General features: G+C 40.4%; 1 protein-coding gene across 16 annotated transcripts in view; it reads left to right on the top strand.

Annotated features, from left to right (window-relative positions):
• Positions 1 to 5,582: 5,582 nt before the first annotated feature.
• The window catches only part of NFX1 (nuclear transcription factor, X-box binding 1), a 65,402-nt gene continuing 49,467 nt past the window's right edge, over positions 5,583 to 21,517 (top strand). For 9 of the 16 annotated variants that reach the window (XR_002423278.2, XR_002423277.2, XM_065052225.1 and 6 more), the window contains exons 1-3: positions 5,583 to 5,740; positions 14,709 to 15,752; positions 18,229 to 18,390. Coding sequence is in view for 14 of the 16 variants with exons in the window: in XM_065052225.1 (XP_064908297.1) it covers positions 5,716 to 5,740; positions 14,709 to 15,752; positions 18,229 to 18,390 (1,231 nt within the window). In the remaining 2 variants the exon portion in view is untranslated. Of the gene's footprint in view, positions 5,741 to 5,762; positions 10,723 to 10,762; positions 14,176 to 14,708; positions 15,753 to 18,228; positions 18,391 to 21,517 lie in introns of those variants that run through there. The other 7 variants (XM_065052231.1, XM_065052232.1, XM_065052233.1 and 4 more) reach the window with 7 other exon arrangements.

The following is a 21,517-nucleotide window of genomic DNA, read 5'->3' as shown; positions in this document are numbered from 1 at the left end:
CTTCCATCCCCTTTTCCAGGTCATTTGTGAATATGTTAAACAGCATCAGCCTCAGTGTTGACCCTTAAGAAATGCTATTTAATTAGGCTGCCAGCTAAATGATTGCTGGTAGTTAGTCATAGCGGAGTACTTTAACTTTTGTCCATCTGGTATATCCAAACTTCTTCCTATTTTTCTTCTCTCTCTTTCTCTCCCTCACTCTATACAGATGTGTACACATACACACACACATTCTGCAGAGTTGTAAGTTTCTGTTACATCAATTTACAGTAAAGGAATAAAGGAATTTAGGAATTTGAGACATAATATGCTATTTTTTTTATCTTCTGAATGCCTCAATTTTCAGGGTTTCTTTCCTCCAGTGTGGAACAAATCCAGACACACCAGTTCAATGGTACACTCAACATTGCAGCTTCTGTTGGGTTAGCACTGCATAGTATTCAGAGTCCTGAGAATAAATATATAGGAGGGTTTTTTTCAGGTAATTGTGCTACAGGACACAAAAGTTTCTGTTTCCTATAGTCTCATGGACATTGTTTAGGAATCTTGGTGAGTCAAGTCCTACTTCAAAGTGAAGATGATGTGTCATATTCTTACCTCCCTTCTCAGGATTTCTCCTTTTTTACTCTATTTTCTAAGTACTCTGTGCAGCACTTTCTGCACTACCTCTTTTTTAGATTTATGTGGTGATGAGAAACAACGCATACCAGGACACAGACAGAACTTCACGCAGAGGCAGAGATTTTGCTCAGGAAGGAGCGCAGAGCCTGGCCAAGCAGAGAGCTGACCTAGGCCTAGGCTGCCTTCTTTATTCACCATTGACAATTTATAGGATTTACAAATATGGGCCTGGACTAAGATGTTTATAAAAGGTGTTTTTCCACTAATTGTTATTAAAAACACACTGAACTCATGTGATGTTTGTCTCACTTGTTTTTCCACTCATTCACAGACCAGGCCCAAGGACATTGACACATCCCATGCACTTGGGGACAGTTATCTGGCCTGAGATACCATTTTTACAAGTCTGGGCTATTTTCTACAATTATGAGAAACGTACTTCAAAGTAATCTGTCCAATGCCCTTTATATATTATTACGTTAGTATTATGTCTTCAACCATCCAAATGGTCATGTTAGTATTGATCTTCTTTTATCATCCAGGTGGCTGGAACTGCACATCTTGCTTTCCCACATGTTACTTTCCAACAGATTTATTTTTTTATTTTCCTCTCTGATTTGTCAAATGTTGGAAAGCAGCTCTTGCTACATGCTGCTCATCAACTCAGAGACACGGTTTCTTCTGATTATGAAAATAACTCTGAGAGGTGATCTGGTTCTTTGTTCTGTTATCATGACATCAAAGATGTTTTCTATATCATTCCTGAAGTATCGTTCTTATCAGTATTAGGGGAACATCCAGATAGTAAATTATCTGGCATTGTCCTCCTGTATACTCAAAGAAGGGGGTATTTGCTCATGAGCTAGTGGGGCTCATTGACAAAGCTTTTAAACTAGACATGATGGGGGAGCGGGATGACACCAGCCTCTCCTGTTACAAGCTGTAGGACAAGATGCCAATGTTAGAGGGGCAGAGTGCTAGCAAGGACCCTCAGCCAGTGGCCCTGAGATATGTTGAGATCCTGAGTTAATAGAAGCCAACAGGGAAACACCAGTGAAATGCTTCAAAGGGAATTAAGGGGTATTCCTCTAAGAAGGTGACATGGCCAACAACCCAGCTGAAGTGCTTCTGTACCAATGCACACAGCATGGGCAACAGACAGGAGAGGATGGAAGGTGCTGTGCTCCTGGAAAGCTATGACTTAGTGGCCATTACTGAAACTTGGTGGGACAGATCCCATGACTGGAGTGCAGCGATCAATGGCTACAGGCTGTTCAGAAGGGACAGGCAAGGAAGAAAGGGTGGAGGGGTTGCCCTCTATATCAAGAAATTGATAGAGTCTGAAAGCTTGGGGGTAAGAAGCAGAGACCTACTGGGCACAGAGAAGACATTTTCATACAACTACCTGTTATAACTGTTACAACAGCTCAGGGCTCCTCATTTCAAATGTGAAGACAAGACAGTTTCTTCCCATATGCACTATTTTACACTGAGCTTCCCTAAATCCCCTCTGCCATTTTTTGCTCATACATTCAGTATCCTAAGACTACTTGTAGTGCTCAGCCTGTCATTGCCTATATTTCCCTAAATAACATTGTACCATGAGCAGCCTCCAAAATTGCCAGTTTCAGGTCCTTGAAAAATATGTTGCACAGATCAGGTTCCAGAACACACCATTGTGGGACTCTATTAGTGACCTCTTTTTACTGTGAAAATGGACTATTGACTCCTACTGTCTTTCATCCAGTTGTTTACCTCTGCAATTATTTATATCTTGGCAGTGTAACTTTTAAGAACTTTTGATGAATGACCTCTCCAAATACCTTCCAGAAATCCATGGTCAGGATTCTAGGGTCTTTCTCTCTTAGTGAAAAGCTTGGTGACTCATAAACATTTCAGTAGGATTTTAATGCAGTTCTTCCCTTTACAAAAGCCATTTTGACTCATCCTTATTACAGCATCTTTATGCATATGCTCACTGATTCTAATCTGTCTTACAGTTTCCATTAACTTGCCTGTTACAGACATCAGGTCTGTGCTTTTCTAGATTTCTTACGGCATCCTTTTTAAAAAATGATGTTATAACTGACACATTCCTCTCTCTTGCTACCAAAGCAGTTTTATACTAGAGATTGAAGAGGACAGTTGGTAGTTCACCCTTTAATTATTTTAGGATTGCTCGTTATATACCATCTGGTCCTTGTGATTTGTTACTATTAATTTTGCCTATATGTTTCATAACCTGTATGTTCCATACTGACTCTTTCAAGACAGTATACCTGGTGAGTGTCCGTATAAACAAGAAGAGCTGGTTTGAGAATCTCATCCAGGTCTGCAGTAGTGAACACAGATGTAAGGAATTAATTTAGATTTTCTGTTATTTTCTCTGTATGTTCCTTTAAATTTATTTTAATTTTCCTGGTGCTGCAGACTGTCTGGCAGGTTTCCAGAGTCTGAAGTGTTTGAAAAGTAATTTATTATTAGATTTTCTGCCTTGTGCAAGTTGTTCTTGAAACCCTATTGGCCTATCTCATGGTGTGGTTTATTTTTCATCTGTCACAAATTTGGATTCTTTTCAATTTTAGGCCCAAATTTAGCTCTTGGAAGGATGCTTCTGAAAAGCAGTCCCCAGCAACAGGCTCCCATGTCCCTGCTGCTTAACCACGGCAGGTTCCTTTTCTTATATGCATTTGCCCTAAGCATCCATGTATTCTTAAAGTCTCCATGTAACCCTCAAAGACATAATTATTTTAGCTGTTCCTCCATTTTTAACAAGCTTCTTCACTTTTAGGTTGTTTCCTTTTTTTTTCATTTTAACAAATGAAAGCACATATTGATGGATTTTTTTTTTTTTTTTGCTCGTCTATACAGGCTTTATGTAGGGAAGGACAAAAGAGTCAGAACTTCTCCCAGTGGGTTCCTGTCCCTCATTTTTTTCCACACTGCTTTGAAATTCATGCTCTCATCTTTAGTGTCTGCTTGACCTACATCACAGGTATGCTTGTGCCTAGCCGATCCTTACCTACTTCTGGCCTGAGCTGCCCTTTCACTACTGGCTTGCTTGGCTGCCTGGCCTGTTGCCTCAAATGTTGGCAAACCTGCTCTGCTTTTCTTACTCAGGTGTCATGGAATTTGCTTGAGTCTGACTTCTCATCTCTACTTATGGAGCAGCCTGTCCCTGCTGCTTCCTGACAGACATACTGGTCAGATGGAAAAAAGCAGCCACTGAGAAAAGAAATTAATGATAAATGGCAAAAGGATGTGGATATAAATATTGAGCATGACAAAGTAGAAACAAAAAATATGTTTTAAGGGAAGGTCTATGATACAGTGGGGAGATTGTTGCCCCCATCCCTACACTGAAAAGAAGAAGTTATAAAAAAAAAAGATAAAAAACTGTTTTGGCCAAACTAAAGAAGATAATAAAATCATATGCCTGTACAGAAACACTGGCCAACTCAGTTAAGCTATCAGGTGGCATTGGCCCAATGCAAATTTAAGATGAAAAAGGAAAAAAAAAATAAAAATGGAGAACTGTTCAGATAAAAAAGGAAAATGGGGAATGAATGAAAAGCCGTATAGACCTAACTATTGGCACTGGTGCAGCAGCACATAGAGGTGCAAATTTATATAGTGCTTTCCATAGCACAACTGTTTTTTTGGTGGCAGCAAAAAAGAGAGTGGATACTAAAGTGGTTGTGCTGTGGTATTCATGTAAGGCAGTGTTGGAAATTTGTAGTAGTTCTATGTGAATGAATACAGCTCTACAGTAGTGACCAAGAAGTCTATGGGAAGCAGTGGACTATGGCAAGTTTTCTTGACAGCAGCAAGAAAACCATGCATGGCCTCTGGAAGGATCCCACTGTCACATACCTTTCTTTGCAACCTCAGATGATAACAATGTTTAAATTGGGCATCTTCTTAAGGATGTTGCTGTAGTGGTTTGCAAGCTTCCTTTGCAGCTGTAGCAGGAGCCTGGGGTGCATTTCAACAGCTAATGTTTCTGCAATAAGCCTACTGGTTCTTTAAGGGTTTGGGAGCCCACTAGGAGGAGAACTATGCAGCAAATGAAACTTTCATCTGAGAATTTTACCATGAGGGTGTGGAGGGCAGAAGGGAGAGACTGTGTGCAGCAGTGCTTCTTAGGTGCCATTCAGAGCTGCAGCTGCTGTGAAACTGTGAACTTACTCTGCAGTGTCTGAAAAGATCAGCAGCTCTGTAAAGATTCTGGAGCCACATTGCAGCAGTAAAAGCATAGAACTGTTCTGTAGATGTACCGTAACCATGGCACTGCAAACCTCTGCAGGGAGGTGTGAATCATACAATGCTTAAAACACTGGTGCCCAAACCTGCAGTGTGACAAAGTGTGCAGCTCTATGGAGTGTTTATAGCTGTAGCATGATAAGGCTTGTCTGCAGCACCAGCTGTACTACAGGAATCCTTTTGTGGGCTTTGAGACAGAAGCTTAAATGCCAGCACTCATTTGGGATGACAAGTGCTTGAGCAGTGCATGCAGAATGCAATAGATAGCCTAATGACACATCTCCACTTTCTACTCCGTGCCTAGAGAAAGCACCTCTTTTAAACACCTACACAGAGCCATAAGCTGTCCCGAACCGACCCTCCTGCTCTTGGCTCACTTTGCCGGGCTCTGAAAATGATGCTATGGTTCGATTCTATGAAACGCAGCCAGTGCAGTGGGCCCGTTTCAGGGACAGGCTGCAGCAGGCAAGCCTATTGCTAAGCAAACGGCCTATTTACTGCCAGCGCTGACATTCCTGTCTCGCCCTGAGATTTCCTTTCCACCTTTTTCGCGGCGCCAGACAAGGACCCCGACCTTCTGCCCACTCCGGTGTCGCGAGAGGAGGCACCACCCTCCCGCGGCTGCTCCTGCGCACTGGGCCTCCCGCCCACGCTCCCGCCCTCCCCGGCCCCGGCCCCGCCCCTCGTGCCGGCCCACGCTCCCCGCTAGCGCTCGGAGCTCCAGCGCGGCTGTGCACGCAGAGCCGCCCTCCGCCGGAGGGAGTGGGTACGGGCTGTGCGCGTGCGCAGCGGCCAGGAAGCCGGACTGCGGCGCGTGGGGCAGGCGTTGGAATGGCGGAGGCGCGGCCCAGCGCAGGTAGGTGCGGCTGCTGTCCTCGGGGCGGCTGTGAGGACGGGGCAGGTGGGATGAGCTGTGCGTGGAGGGGAGGAGCAGTCACCTCTCCTCAGCGTGGTTGTCGGGCAGAGGGCCGCGGCCGGGCGCTGGCGTGTGGAGGGACGCGGGCTGCGGCACCACCTGTTGCCGCCGCCCCGCCCGCCTCAACTTCGCGGCTCCTGCGGTGCTCAAAATGGCTGGGCTTGCCTTTGCCGCAGGGCGCAGTAGGGAAACTGCCTGAGGGGGAACGTACGAGCTTCTAGATGTTACAAACGAACAGGAACGCCAGAAAAAAATAGAGAGGTGGTTGGTTTCTGGAAAACTTACTGCCGTCTACCCACCTGTGCCCGTGAAACACGATGCCGCCTGCACAGGGCAGTCTGACCAGTCCCAGCCCTACGGGCTGCTGTAAAATTGCGGCGTCTCCTGGGGTCTCGCATGGGTCTAGGAGCAGAGGTCTGGGGTTTGCAGGAAGTGACTGCCTGGAGCAGGTGCCACCTGCCCAGAGTGAGCTAGGCAGGGGCTCACGGGTGGAGACCAGCTTAGACACCTGACCTGGAGTGAGACTGAGTGACAAGAGAGCAAGAAAAGATTTTTTTATTATTTATTTGTTTATTTTTCCCTTCTGGCTTTTATGATGCAGACTCAGATTAACTTCCATTTTACTGGGTATGGCTGCTGAGGAGGGTGGGACTAGCCTTTCAAGATCCATATTCCAGCCTCACATTTAATGATGTATCATGGGCACTTAGCAATAGAAGAACGCTTATGTAATTGTATCTTGGGCATGTAACTAGAAATAACGTTGTTACTCAGAGGCATTAATGATATTTAGTGTTTTCATCATGTTGCTTTATTTTCTTGCAGTCTGGGTAAACTTCCTAGGTAATTAATGTCACTTCGGGGTCCCTTGATGAGGTAACTCATTTCATTGTTTATAGAGTCATCAGATTTCCACCAGGAAGAATCCTGGACTTTTATGGCTGAGGTGAAGAAGATAATATGAATCTCCACTTTTGCAGCACCCTGATGTTAATTTAGATTAAGGATGAAAAGGGGTTCACAGCTGCCTGGAACATGGTTCAGAGGGCAGAGACTGATAGTTTCAGTAAAGAGAAGCTGGTGCAGGCAAATGTCTGCTTGTCTGTTTATCCTCCATGCTATCAGGCTGCAAGTCACCTCTGGTCCTGAAACCTTTAGTACAGGATATATGTAAAGGGTCTTAAATGGGTATACTGAGCTAAAATTATCTTTAGTGAAAAGCAATAGATTAGTCTGGAGGGTGCTGAAATAAATAACTTACGCTTTTTCTATGGATAAAAAACATTTAATCCAATTCCTTGTATTCCTTAAACACGTGTTCATTAGAGCATAAGCAAAGCAGCGCTGGGTGCGCGGGGGATTCACTCCGCCCAACACGCACACCTTTAAACAATAAGAAGTGTGCTTAAATACAGTAAGGTATTACATATTCATAATGACCCCAGGAACGCCTATACATATTCATAACCTTTCCCCGCTTCTGATTAAAATGAGTCTCAGATAACCATTTCCATAGACCCTCCCCTGTTGCGCCTGCGCAGTGCCACTTGGTGAATTTGAGGAGGGGTCTTTGGGGGTCTTTGGATGAAGGCTCCTTCAGCTTCATCACAGTGAACTTTTTACCTTTGGCTCATTATGTTGAATTGACTGGGACCCAAGCTGCCAAGTTGAATGAAACCAGACTGGCGCCCCCTTTTGCTGTAAATCTTCGTTATCTTGTCTCCTCAAGTTTACAGCTAGGTGCAGTAAAACTTCTTATCTTGGCATTCGATGGGGTTCTGTTCTTCTTAACATAAAGCTCTAAACTAAGCATTTATTGTGTGACTAAGCCTTAAAGTGTTAGCTTGTTAGCAGGCACCCATTATAAGTTTAGTTAACCCTTAAAATGTTAGTTCCCTCTGTCAATATAACTTCATAAGCAAGTTTCATAACTTTTTACATAGAACTTAACCACCTTTTTCCAAGTTCAGAGCCCGTGCCTCATTTGGTTATATCTGTAAACATTAAACATCTTAGCACGAATCACAACTGCATTTTTCACAGTACGCCTTTTCTACATTTGCTTTATAATACTTAAGCTAACACAAATATTTACACATGCTGGTTCAGGAGTTCTTTCCTTGTTCTGGTAATATGTACTACGTTATCAAGAATCATAGGTAAATTTCAAATTGTGCTTGTGTGGTGTTAGGAAAGGAACTGGCTTTTGCCCTGCAAATTCATGGACAGAGCGAATGTAGGAATTTTGAGAACTTAAATATGAAAGATATTTCTCCTCTCAGAGTAGACCACAGGAAGCAGTTGAGGTCAAAGAATGACACTTTTGGGTCATGGCAGATGTGCAGCTGATCCACGATATTTTGCCAATAGTGAACAAGTATAAGAGACAAAGGGAAAGAAGACAAGAAGCAAGGCAACTGTAGAATGATTGTTCATGTAGATAAACCTTTCTAGTTTCCAGCCCTCTTTACTTAGAAAGGACAGATTGTATTTAATAGCCATGAATGGATTTTTTTTTTCCGTAAGTTCCCATAATTGCTGTTGAATGTAGTTTTGGGATTTTTTGCCTTCACAATGACAGCTGGGTCATTATACATGGTACAGTGCATCATTAAATTGGAGGTACCAGGGAGCTGGTATAAAGCATTGAGTAACACACTGTAGTGGTGAAAAGTAAAGTGAAATGTTACAATACATTTATTCTTCAGATGTGAAATTCATTCTGTAGTAAATACTTCTCTTGGGATGGTCAAACTACTTATGGGGAAGTTGTGTTTCTTTCCCATCTTGAAGTGGGCTAGCTAAAACTTCATTTTATTTTCTAGATGTGGAAGCACTGATTTTGAACAATAGCGTAAAAAGACAAAACATAGCACCATGCACCAATATACACAGGGGACTAAATAGTGGGAAAGCAGGTCTGCAGACAGGAACCTTGGGGTCCTTGACCATAAGTCAGCAATGCACCCTCTCTGTGAGGAAGGCCAACGGTACCCTAGACTAGATTAGGAGGAGCGTTGCCAGTTTGTCAAAGGAGGTGCATCTTCCCTCTGCTCAGCACTGGTGAGGCCACCCCTGGAGCACTGTGTCCAGTTCTGGGCTCCCCTGTACTGGGAAGACATGGACACTAGAGAGAGTCCAGCAAAGTGCCGCGAAGATGATTAAAGTATTGGAGCATCCCTCATATGAGGAGAGGCTGAGCTGGAACTGTTCGGTCTGGAGAAGTATCAGAGTGATCTTAGTGCTGTGTACAAATACCTGATGGGAGGACACAAAGAATACAGAGCCAGATTCTTCTCAGTGGTATTAGGTGAAAGGACAAGAGGCAACAGGTACAAATTAAAACACATGAAATTCCATCTGAACATGAGAAAAAGCCTTTTTACTGTGAGGATGGTCATACACTGGAACAGGTTTCTCAGAGAGGTCATGGCCTTTCTGTCCTTGGAGTTATTGAAAACCTGACTGGACACAGTCAAGGCAACTTGCTCTAGCTGACTCTCTGAGCAGGGTATTTGGACTGGGTGATCTCAAGAGGTCCCTTTCAACCTCAGACATTCTGTGATTTTATGGTCATGATGGTTTTGCATAATAATCTTTCTCTAACAATTTCTGGCAAGAGTTGTGGGAAGGGAGCATATAGTTTTTTATATGAGCTACTACAGTTGGAAGAAACAGTAAGTTTTGAGCAGGCGGATTGTTTTTTGTGAAAATGGGTTGCACTGCTTGAGTCTTAAAGCCTGAAACAGTGTAATTCCTGTTTAGGAAGAAATCCAACCTTTTGTAAATATGTGTTGTCTCTGGAAATGATAGGATGCTGTGGTTGAGTACATAAAATGATCAGAGAAGACAGGAAGGATCAAGCTTGGTGTTCTGTGAGAAAGAGGTTTGAAGCTCCCAATGCTATGGGGAAACCCTGAGATTGATTTTTTTTTTTTTTTTTTTTTTTTTTTTTTGTGTGTGTACAGTGTATACATTGTAATATAGGTAACATAAGACCTGCAGGGAGTGTCTTCCCTGTAACTTGTGGTTTGTGTTCAGCTGACCCAGACATTTATTGTCTATATATATGCAGTGCTGATACAAATAGATTGTGTACTCATTCAATACTGCCATTTGTCTTAAGGTGAAATAATAGGTTATTTTAATTGCTTTAAAACTGAAGACATCTGTCCTGAAATTACCTTTCTCTTCTACTGGGAACCAGGTGATAAACAGTATATGTAATCATAGAATATCCTGAATTGTAAGTGACTCACAAGAGTCACTGAGTCCAAATCCTGACTCCACACAGGGCAACCTAAAAGTTAAACCAGTTATCTAAGAATATTATCCAAACACTTCTTGAACACTGGAAGGCTTGTGGCCATTACCATGTCCCTAAGAAGCTTTTTCCAGTGCATGACCCCCATCTCAGAAAAGAAATGTTTCCTCATGCCAAGGCCGAACCTCCCCTGCCAGACACAGCTTTGAGCCGTTGCCACAGATCCTGGCACTGGGTGCCAGGGAGAAGAGCTCAGCACCTCCCTCTCCACTTCCCCTCCTCAGGAAGCTGTAGACAGCAATGAGGTCATCTCTCAGTCTCCTTCTTCAAGCTGAACAAAACTAATATCCTCAGCTGCTCCTTGTAGGTCGTGTCCTCTAGTCCTTTCACTATTTTTCTTGCCCTGCTTTGAACACATTATAATATTTCTGTATCATTCTTGTATTGTGGAGCCCAAAACTGAGCACAGTACTCAAGGTGACACTGGTTTTGGTTGAATTTATGGGTATCTTGATAAGAAGTGGTCAATTAAAAGATAAGTGCTTGAAAGACTGGTACTAATCAGTGTTGTTTAGTTCCAGTTTTGTATTGATCTGAAGCTTTAGAAGGAAAATAGGAGTTCTTCCTATCTAGGAGATGGAGCTGAATTCATCTAAGAGTAAGTACTACCTCCAACACCTGAGGGGTGACCCTGTGGACTCTTGTACCCAGTACATTTTTTTTCTGTCTGGACTTCTTCAATACGTGTTTTATTCTTTCTTGTATTTATTCTTAATTATCAACTTCTTACAGTCTCTGCCTAATTAAAGTACATTGTTTAATGGCTTTTCAAACTCTAATTGAGTTTAGCTTGCTGAAGCTGTGCTAAGAAATGTCACTTGGGCATGATCTCTTTAATTGGCACCTTCAAATGTCATTATTGATGTCTTCATTAGAAAATTACCCAAGTTATTATATTTGGCTGTACTGGTCCACAAAATAGTCTGTTTTTGAAGAAGAGCTTGTACTTATTAAAATGAGATATGTATGTACTAATTTGCTTTATATTTTTAAAGATGTCCTCACCAAATTACTTTTTTCTGAAGGATGGTTTACACAGACTATTGAAGTTTGCCAGGCCATTCTGGCTCTGTCCACAGTTAGTGCTGAGATGATATAATGTGTAATGTCATGGCAGAACAGGCATGAAACCATATGAGTTTCATATGCTTGTTGTTAATTTGCATTCAAGCTCTTAGGCATATTAAAATCTGCAATGTAGAGGTTGTTTCTAAAGGTACTGTGAATTTCTTTGTCTATTCTATGGAAATACAGGCTGGAATCTAACTCTGGAGTTTCTCATTTTCTTGGGATTTTTGTGTATGTACATGTAAGCATGTCAAAGGAAGTATGAGTCAGTGTTAGCTACTGATTATTGCACTTGTATATATATTTTGCTGTTTCTAGTCTTGACAGACAAAAATCAGTTTTAGTAGAATTTACCACGTGTTTGGATTTTTTTTTATAATGTAAAAGCTGTCAGTAAGAATAGGAATCATATTCATGGGTGATATAAAAAATTCTAATGAATTATTCATGTTTTGGAGGTGCTTTTAAATATCTGAATCTTGGTTTCCCATCTGTTTCTTCAAACTTGATAGATTATTTGGAAAATGCTTTCAAAAATATTACTTCCACAGCTACATTTCAAGGCCTGATTATGCTTCTTGGAGGCCATGCTCAAAAGTCAATTTGACTGTATTTTGGAAAACCAGCATTTTAAAACCATTTCCAGCATGTATCTTATGTCAGTATAAGATAGTATGTTTTACTGATGTTCAAAACATACTTACTCATGCTTACTGCATTTATTTGAAAGCCCTCTGTGGCAACTTGTTTATAATTCATGGACACATTTTTCATCTCACACCTCATAACTGAAGAAACAATGTGGTCCTTAGAAGTAGAATATACATTTTAGAGGGAAGCTGTGTCATTTTTTTGAAAAACATTTTTATTAAACGTTAAGAAGCTATTTGATTTACCTTGTTATATCCATCCATCAGACTTTAAATTTATGGTATTCAAAAGAAATCTTAAGCCAGCTAATAAAATGGGTTGTTTCAAATAAGATTTGTATGTAATAATAGGATTGCATCCTGTCTTGAAATCAAAATGTGAAACTCTAGTTTAAGTAATTGATACTGAATTACTGCTGTTTACTTTAAAATGTAAAACTACTGTGGTTTATGTTTGTAGTCCTGTTTATTAGTGATAGAAAAGAAACTGGCAAAACATTGGAAAAACTGAAAATAAGTGTAGCTGTGGAAAGTAAAAAGGACAACTTTATATTTTGAGTTCTTTGCACAGGAAACATATGTTAAGATGAGAAAAAATACAATGTTACCAGTGAAGCTGCTTGCAGTCCAAGTACTTTTGTATGTATTAGCCTAATATTTTGTATCTACAAGGGTCTACAGTAATGATAGATTAGAATAGTTCAGCTTGAAGGTACTTAAATTCATTGAGTCTAACTGCCTGACCACTTTAGGGTTGACGAAAAGTGTATTTTTAAGGGTATGGTCCAAATGCCTCTTAGACACTGACAGGCTTGGGGCATCAACCACACCTCTCCAGGGAGCCTGTTCCAGGGCTTGATCATCCTCTCAGTGAAGAAATGTTTCCTCCTGTCAAGTCTGAACCTCCCCTGATGGACAGACACAGCTTTGAGCCATTGCCACACGTCCTGGCACTGGGTACGTGGAAGAAGAGCTCAGCACCTCCCCCTCGACTTCCACTCACCTTGAATTAAGATGGTTTTTGCAGTTAAGAACATCCTTAAATATAATTTTAAATGCCTAGCTTTTAGTAAGCTTAAAGCTTCACTTCCACAAAGCTGTATGTTATATTTTTTTCTTTGGTCACTAAATCCCTCATAGTAGTGATGACCATTCCTAGGAGTCTACAAAGACCCTCTTTCAATTGAAAGTAAATGAATTTCACTGAAAAAAAAAAAAAAAAAAAAAAGTTAGTGCTTTGAAGTGTTCTGGTTTGTTCTTGTGATAGTTTAGCCCAAACCTCTCCCCGCCACAGCCAGCAACTAAAACCACGTGCTGCTCACTCACCCCTCTCTGGCACCTGGTGGGATGAGGAAGGAGAATCAGGAAACAAAAGGCAAAACTTGTGGGTTAGGATAAGAACAGTTAAATGGAGCAGCAAAAAAAGGAAACAAAACAAATAAACAATAAAAACAACAATGAATGTATAAAGCATTGGATACACGGTGCAATCTCTCACCACATGTCATTTCTGATGCTACAGCTTGCCTCCTCCAGAACAGCAATTGTAGATTCCTGACAGCAGCCTGCACCAAAACCTCCTCCCCATGTTCCAGACAGCAGCTCATGCCCAAAACACAGCAGCACTGAACCATGCGGTCCAGAGAGAACTGAGAATCTTCCGGACTGCCCTGTTCCGCAGCAGCAAGGGAGAACAATTGCTGCCTTGGCCAGCCCCCCTTTTATAACTGAGCATGATCTTATGTGGTATCAAATACCCCTTTGGCTAGTTTTGCGACAGCTGTCCTGGCTGTCTCGTCCTCGCAGCTGGCTGTGGAAATTAACCTATCTTGGCTGACCCAGCATACTACTTCTCTTCAAAATGTTAATTTCCACAATCTTAATTAAAAAGTTAAAATAATAGGCAGTTGAGAGATCCAGGTAGCATTAGGCTTTTGGAGAGTCTTATGCTCATAGCCCAAGTGCTTTATTGTTTCTTTGAATTTTTCTGAACCAGGAATAAACTGCATCTGCCCTCGGTAACCTACCTGACTTATAAAGTGGGTACTACCTCAGTGAGAATTTAGAATTCTTTTCTCTTTTTCACGCTGCTGTGTAAGACTTAACCAATATGCCAAAACCCATTAAACTGTCCCTGGTATTCACCTGATATTTTGTCTTGCAGGCAGGCCCTGCTGGCATGATATGATATGAAATTCAACAACATAGAATTTCTAATGTGCACTTCTTTCTTTTATCTAGACACACAGAAATGACAGGAGACCTCTTGAGTAGAAGAATGGTTCATGTCGATGGCCTCATAACAGAAAAATAATTTTGCAAAGCTGCCCGTGGTAGTCTTTCTGCCATTTTATATGTTTATATGTAGAACAGGGTAATCGGAGTTCATGCAAGTATTTACTATTGCTACTTTTTGGCTGATGGATATTGATTTATTTTTGAAGTTCCGTGTAATATTAAAATGTCAGATGTAGACATATTTAAAGGATGCCTTTTTCTTCAGGTTTGTGTATGTATATAAACATGGTAGGAAAAACTTCAGCACATGTTAAACACTGATTGTCACACTTGCATGTCTTGTATATGTACAGGGATGCTTCAAATGTTTGGTTGGTTTTGTTTGGTTTTTTTTTTCACCTTATGTTTTTATATGCTTAACTCTGAGTCATTGCAGTCTTTCCCTAAAGATGATGATGAAAAGCACTGTATAATTCAACTCTAGCTTCTGGAAAGTTGTTTGCAGTTGTTCTATCAAGTGTGGGATTGATTGAACTTCAGACCCTTTGCTTGTATACTAGTTTTGCTGAAAAGAAATGTTCACTATTTCATAGTCTTGTACATGTGCTTTTATTTTCTCACTTTTTAGGTGCATTGAATTTCAATCCTGATGCTGCTGATTCCATTCCAGGAGAAAGACAGCCCACAGATATAAATTGGGTAAATAAAGCTAGGAAAGACTCTAATCAGAACAGAAGTAATTTACCATTTCCTGCTCTGTCTTCTGAAAGAGCTACAGATTATGAAAGCTCATCCACAAAGCACTATGGCCTCTGTAATCCAGAAAGTCAGTATGGGAATTCTGAAGACTTCCACCAGTATTTTGGTACCAGTAAAAGTTTGAAGAATCGCAACTTGCAAAGCCAGAGATGGCACAGATCAAGAAATGATAGTACATGTACTAGAAGTAAGATAAGGCAAAGTGCTGCAGATGCTGCTACAGGTGCAGGAATTCCAGATGCTGCAATAGTACCTGGGAGAAGAGCACCTCCCAAAGGATACAATGACTTTCTGTCCTCAGAGAGTGACAGGGAGGCACCTAATGCAGATAGCAAAGGAGCAAAGCCAAAGAGAACACATCTGATGCATGCATCTGGAAGAGGTTTCAGGGAGAAGGGAAAGCAAGTGCATGACCGGGAAAAGAGAGTGTGCTCTAAACAAAAAGCAGAGCTCTTTGAAAATGTTCCATCTTTGGATTTGACTCAGTCTGACTCTTCAGAATCATCTGTTGGAAAGGCATTCTGTGATGCCCCTGTTGGTAGTGGGGATGAGCAGAAAGGCTACAATTATGTAAACAAAAGATATCCCAGGAAGCCTGTGTGGAATAAACCGCCGGCAGAAAAAGAGTGTCAGAAAAGACATGATTCTCACCGTAGTAAAAATACAAAAGTAGGTAAGAAGTCTTCTCTTGCATATACTCCAAAAGATAAAAATCAGAGGAAGAAAGAACTCTCTGTTCACAAAAATGATGAAAACTTGACCAGTGAATTCAGGCATCAGTTGTCTGATTCTGTCAGATGTAGTGGAAGAAAGTTCCTGCTAAAGGGGGATCAGGCACCTGCACTTCATTTCAGCTGGACCCAGTACTGGAAAAAGCAAAGTGATGTACCAAAAAACAAAGAAACTCATACAGGTAAGCTTTCTAGACTGTCCTGTATTCCTGTTCTAAAGATACAATCTTGAATAATGTAAACTGCCTTCACATTTGACTAGCTGAAGAAACTTACTATTTCACGTTAGGTCAGTATCAGCTTCAGAGGATAGAATTATATGTAAATGAGTGGTTTCTGAGTGGGGAGGTGTTCTGTAAGCTTACTAGGGAAGAACAGATTCTGTTTAAAGTGAGTTTTGCTTTACCACCTAATTGCAAATGATCGCCTGATCAGGTACCATGTTAAAAAAATGTTTGTTGCTGGAGTGGGGAGTAAAATTCTGTGCATTCTGAACAATGAGACTTATGAGGGACAATCCTAAAATGGTTCTTTGCAAAACAAGTTTTCTCATGTTTTCTGTAGAAGTAGGAAAATGCCAGACAGAAGAACTGTATTTTGCTCCTAACCGGATTTTTTTTTCTCTTTGCAATGGTAGTATCAAAAGGTAATTAGAAATAGAGTCTCTCACTAGTTTTGGAAGTTGAGAATAGGAATGTCCTGTCGACTATGTAAAGCAGGCCCACATGTTTTGATTGTCTGAGTGAATTTTGTGCCAACTTACACCAAAAGAGACTTAAAGCATTAAATGAAAATCAGACAAGTCTCTTCAATGCCACAGTACTGGTCTCTTCAATGCCACAGTACTGGTTGCAGTTTCTGGACAACCTAGGTAGCTTTTTCTCACTATTTTAGATAAGCTTAAGTGTGCACTGAGAAAACAGTCTCATGTTATTCATAGCACCGGCAAAAGAAGTCCTATTTTATTTTGGAGACAATAAGGAGAGATTGTTTTTTTTTGTTTGTTTGTTTTTTAATCAATTTCTAGCTGAACAAAGACTAAAAATGATATTTAGTTGGTTTTTGCAAAGCATCTCTGCTGCCCAGAATGATAGAGTTGGGTAGACTAGTTCCTGTTGTTTTAACTGTGGTGTGAGTTTTTTGAAGATTTTGCTTCTTTCTCAGCATTTCTTCTCTCTCTTAATTGGGAAGCAGAGATAGCTTCAGTCAGAGGCTCAGGGATCAAGATCCTCCTTGATACTTTCTTACTTAAATACATTAAGTTTCATGCTCCTGGGTTCTACCTGAATAATAAAATTACAGATAGCTCGGTCTTTCTCCCTGCGTTATTATTAAATGAAAAACATAATATGCAACAAGCAGGAAGAAAAGTAGTAATTTTTTACAGGGAACTTAAGGAACTCCCCCCTCCAAAATGGCAGTCATTCTTTGCATGCTTTAGTTGGAAACTCTTTTGGAAACAGTATCTGCCACTGTTTCCCACGGACCGCATCTGTGCATTAGAAGACTGTGCAGCTGAGACTGAGTTAAAACTTATTATGGGATAGCTATCCTTTCTGAGTACAGTATAGCTTTAGTCTCTTGGAGAAAAGAAGTATGTTTCAGGTGGGGATGACTTCTTTGCAGCAGGTAATATTCATGGGGTACTGAAAGCAGAAATAATTGTTAATTCCAAATCTTATGGTGCTTGATGCATGAGGGCTGGAAAAAAAGTTTGAAAGTGTTTATATCCTATTAAGGAGGGCAAACAGTGTTAACACTTCAAAATTTCAAGGCATCTGTGGGCTTGCTTCCAGTCCTGTGTGGTACAAGCACATTGTAAATTGATATTCTTTTTTCTTTTATTATTTTATTTTTTTGTCCTTCATTATGAGTTGCAAATTCCCTTGTATTGACACCATCTAAAAATGGTACATTTTTGTACTTTACACTTGTAATTAAGATATTTTAAAATTCTGTGAGCACAGATCAACTAGCATTTCTAAGGTGTATTTGGTAGCCTTACCTTGATGAGAATTAATCTGGCAGAACTGGAGTTATACGTTGCTTTTGTTATAGTTGCACGTCTGTGTTTTTCACGTGGAGATCTTGCTTTAATTTCAAAGTACTTTTTCACATTTTTTCATATGGCTTAAAAGGCCCTGTAGTTTGACTATTGTTTCCCAGTCATTTTACTCCTAAAGGAGTCAGTTTATGAGTGGCTTATTTCCATAAACTGGGTACTTTATTGTTAGTATTTGTTGTGTGGTCTTCCAGGAATACTTGAGGATGGGAATTGATTTTGGCTGAAACTTCTGTGGTTAAAAGCTTTAAGTTTTCTGGTTTAAGCTTTAAGCAAAGATTTCCCATGAAAAGTGATTAGTAAAATCTCAAACTTTTGCCAAGCTTAAAACTATTAACTAATTTGTAAGATCAAAATGATTGCTCTTCATCAACGGGAATTACTGTTGCCACATTAGTAGGAGTCTCATACTCCCTCTTCCTGCTCTGAAACTGGAGAAATGCATACCGAGTATCAAACTGGAATATTCCTGGAGTAAACTAGTACCTTGCTTATAGGCACACAGGAAAAATAAGTTCTGTTATAATTTAAATGAAAACTTGGGATTTTGTTTCTCAGCTGGTATTTCATATACAAGTAATACATTTTATTTGCAGGGTCATTGATTGAACAGCTGACCACAGAGAAGTACGAGTGCATGGTATGCTGTGAAGTGGTCCGAATAGTAGCCCCAGTGTGGAGCTGTCAGAATTGTTACCATGTGTTCCACTTGAATTGCATTAAGAAGTGGGCACGATCACCAGCTTCACAAGCTGAAGGTTGGTTTTCACTATTGCACACACTTTCTCAGATACATATAATAACAAAGTTCATGTGTTTCTTATTTTGGAAAACTGCTTATATGTATTATCTAAGGTAACCAGTAAGCTGTAAACAAAGCAAGTTTTAAATAAAAAAATGTGGTTTTTTTCAGGGTTCTTTGGATGCTTTGTATAATCCTTTCGACTATTTTGATTCTTTCTAGTAATCTAGGTAAAACTCATTTTCAGGTTTGGGTATGTAAGAATAAGATCACTCAGCCCAGTGCATCAAAATGCACATTCTGGCTGTGGTTTTATACAACAAGAAATGTCTCATCTTCTCTCATCTGTGCTTGGCTGAGCAGTTGAACAGAAGAAGCATTCCAAGCATTAGTTGTCTGGTTTTACTCACCCACTTCTTAGTTCTGTTCTCAGATGAAGTATTCCTGAAATCCATCACTGATGCCACGCAGTGAAATGAAATTCAGAGAAGACAGAAAGCTTCTGCCTTTGTCATTAGCTTAAACAGTTTCAGATTCTTTGTATTTATTATACCACTTTTTGAAACTCTTATACCACTACATTCTGCCCTTTGGGTACTTTGGTGTAAGTTAAGGCCTTTCTGCTGTGTTCAGTTGTGTGATGTAGACACACTGAAGACTGTGACGTTAATCTTGAAGTAGGCTTGTTTTTTTCTGCACCTTGCTTGTTTAGCTTTTACCATTCTTCATATGTCTTTCTCTCTGGGCAGATGGAGGAATGTCAGCTGCTTCCAAATATTTGAGAGAAGTTCTTAGAGACTGTAAATCTCTTGCAGAAAGGATTGGTTCCAAAGTTATTGGATTTCTGAAGATGCATAGGTGGACTTCTGGGTAGGGCTGATCATGCTTCATACTGATGGTAGAAAACAGGTTACAAATATTGGCACAAGATTTGAAACATAAAGGCATTGGAATGGTTGAGAAGGGAACAGATTTTTTGAGTGAGACTGGGATCCCAAGCAAAACTGAGAGGGACTGCTGAGAACCTTTATCTCTTAGTTCTTTTTCTGTAACCTTCTTTGGAGCTGATTTATCTCCCTGAAACAGCTTATTGCTTGATCAAAAGAGTATCTGCTTGTATAATGGAGGTTTTGCATATCTGTCTAGACAACAACCTTAGATGCATGAATCCTGACAGCATTTCAAATAGCCGTATTTTTTGGCCATTTGCTTTCTTGTAAGAATTTGTGGATGAAACATGTTACTGTATCCTGTGTATGAGAGAACTTGAGCTAATTGTTATTAGAATTTAAAGGTGGTGGCCTCAGTAGAATTGATTCCATAGCTCCAGTAAGGACACTGATGCATATTGCCTGACTTGGAAGGTTCTGCTACCCTATCTTGTTTAGAACTGACGAGTGTATTTTTTATGGTAGTTTTTCAGCTTAGAGATTAGTTTTCAGGCTTTGTATAATATTGAGGAATTCTCTAGAGCCCTGGCAGTAATTCTTTTCTACCAGAAGAGAAGTAGAACACTGTAATTTACCTAACTCAATAATTCACTGTTTTTCTGAAAGATGAAAAAAGCCTGTTTTTTTTTTCTAGATGTGATTTAATTTAAATCTTCTCGATTCTGTGAATGTTACAGTGAATTCCAGGAAATCTTATGTAATCTCAGCACCAAAACTTTTCACTGCTACATGTTACATCCAGCCTAGTGAGAATGTTTTGTTCATAAGATCGGTTTCAAGTGTTCATTCTTTTATGGTTATGAAGCAACTCAATATTTTGGTGAGAATGTCCCTTCATTTGAGGCCTTACAGCAGCTCTTACTTCTGTGGCACATAGTAGGAGTCTGAAAGTATGTATGTGTACATAATTTCTCACAATTTTTTGTGACCACAACTTTGTATCAGAGAAATCCTGAATATTTGGATGACATAGCATCCTTGATGAGGTATCTTCCCACACAGTTCCATCTTCCAGATCAATAGTAATGGATATCTGTTACAAGGGAAAAGCAGGTGCAGATCCCTCAATGACAGGGCACAACACTGTGCAAGTGAAAGCTTTGGCTTTAATGAAAGCATAATGTTACCCCAGTGGGTTCCCCAGGACACTGATGCAATGGAACCCTGCTTGGGAATGAAGCTCAAAGGAATGCATCGCAGAGATGGATAATAAAACTTGTGCTGATTAACATATTGTACACATGCAATGTTTCATTTTGCTCATTAGCAAACTCACTGATGTAATGCAGATGCTGTTGCCTGAATTCCAAGATCCATAGCTGGCTGTAAGGTTGGCACTCATGCAAAGGTGGGTACAGATGAGGGAGGAAAGTGAACTATCCTGAGTTACCACGTTGAAAAGATAAAATGTGCTTGGGACTTTACATACTCGTGTGGGAAGAACTGAAGAACTATGCTACTGTAACAAAGCTTTCTCACACCCTACAGTATCTCTTGTCTCAGGGGCCTTTTCAGATGTGTTTTACTGAAGGTGTCTTCCCTCAGAGACTTCTTTGGCTTTTCTTGTCTTGACAGTCATCTGAAAAATGACTTTAAGTTTGGCTAAACCAGGTAAAAGTCTCCTAATTATCTGTGGGGAGTCAGAGGGCATTTCTTACATTAGACTTGTAGTTGACATCCAGCATTCAATATTTCTGCAATGTAGACTGTCAGTTGCACTGAGAACTAGAGAATGGGTTTTCGTTGTGTACTAGAGATGTCCTGGTCAGGAGAAGGAGGAGTAGCTCTGCTAGGCTTCACTTTGCCATCATGCGGAAAGGTTCTTCCTGTAAGGAAGAAAGTTCTCCTTAGCAAGCATTTTTACTACCATTTTGAATTATGTTTTGGAGGAATGTGACCTTTAGATACTGCACAGCTAAGGTGAATCTGACAAAAATAATCTGCATTGCACACAAGATCTTTTATTGGCACTTTCATTTTGGCTGGAAGGATTAGAGATATTTGAGTTATTACAAGTGTCTCTTTCTGTTCTGTTCCCTCTGCTTCCAGATGAGCTAGTGGTCTGTACCAATCCAGTATTGGACTCTAAGACGGCTTCTGAGTTTCAGTAGTCAGAATATGAAGCTACTTGCTTTTTTTTTTTTTTCTCCTTTTTCCTTCCCCCCCATGCTAAGTCACGCAGTTCGAGGCTGA

The sequence above is a fragment of the Columba livia genome, chromosome 2 (genome assembly GCF_036013475.1).
Source record: "Columba livia isolate bColLiv1 breed racing homer chromosome 2, bColLiv1.pat.W.v2, whole genome shotgun sequence".
Lineage (NCBI taxonomy): Eukaryota > Metazoa > Chordata > Aves > Columbiformes > Columbidae > Columba > Columba livia.
This window is presented reverse-complemented; position numbering and strand designations above follow the sequence as displayed.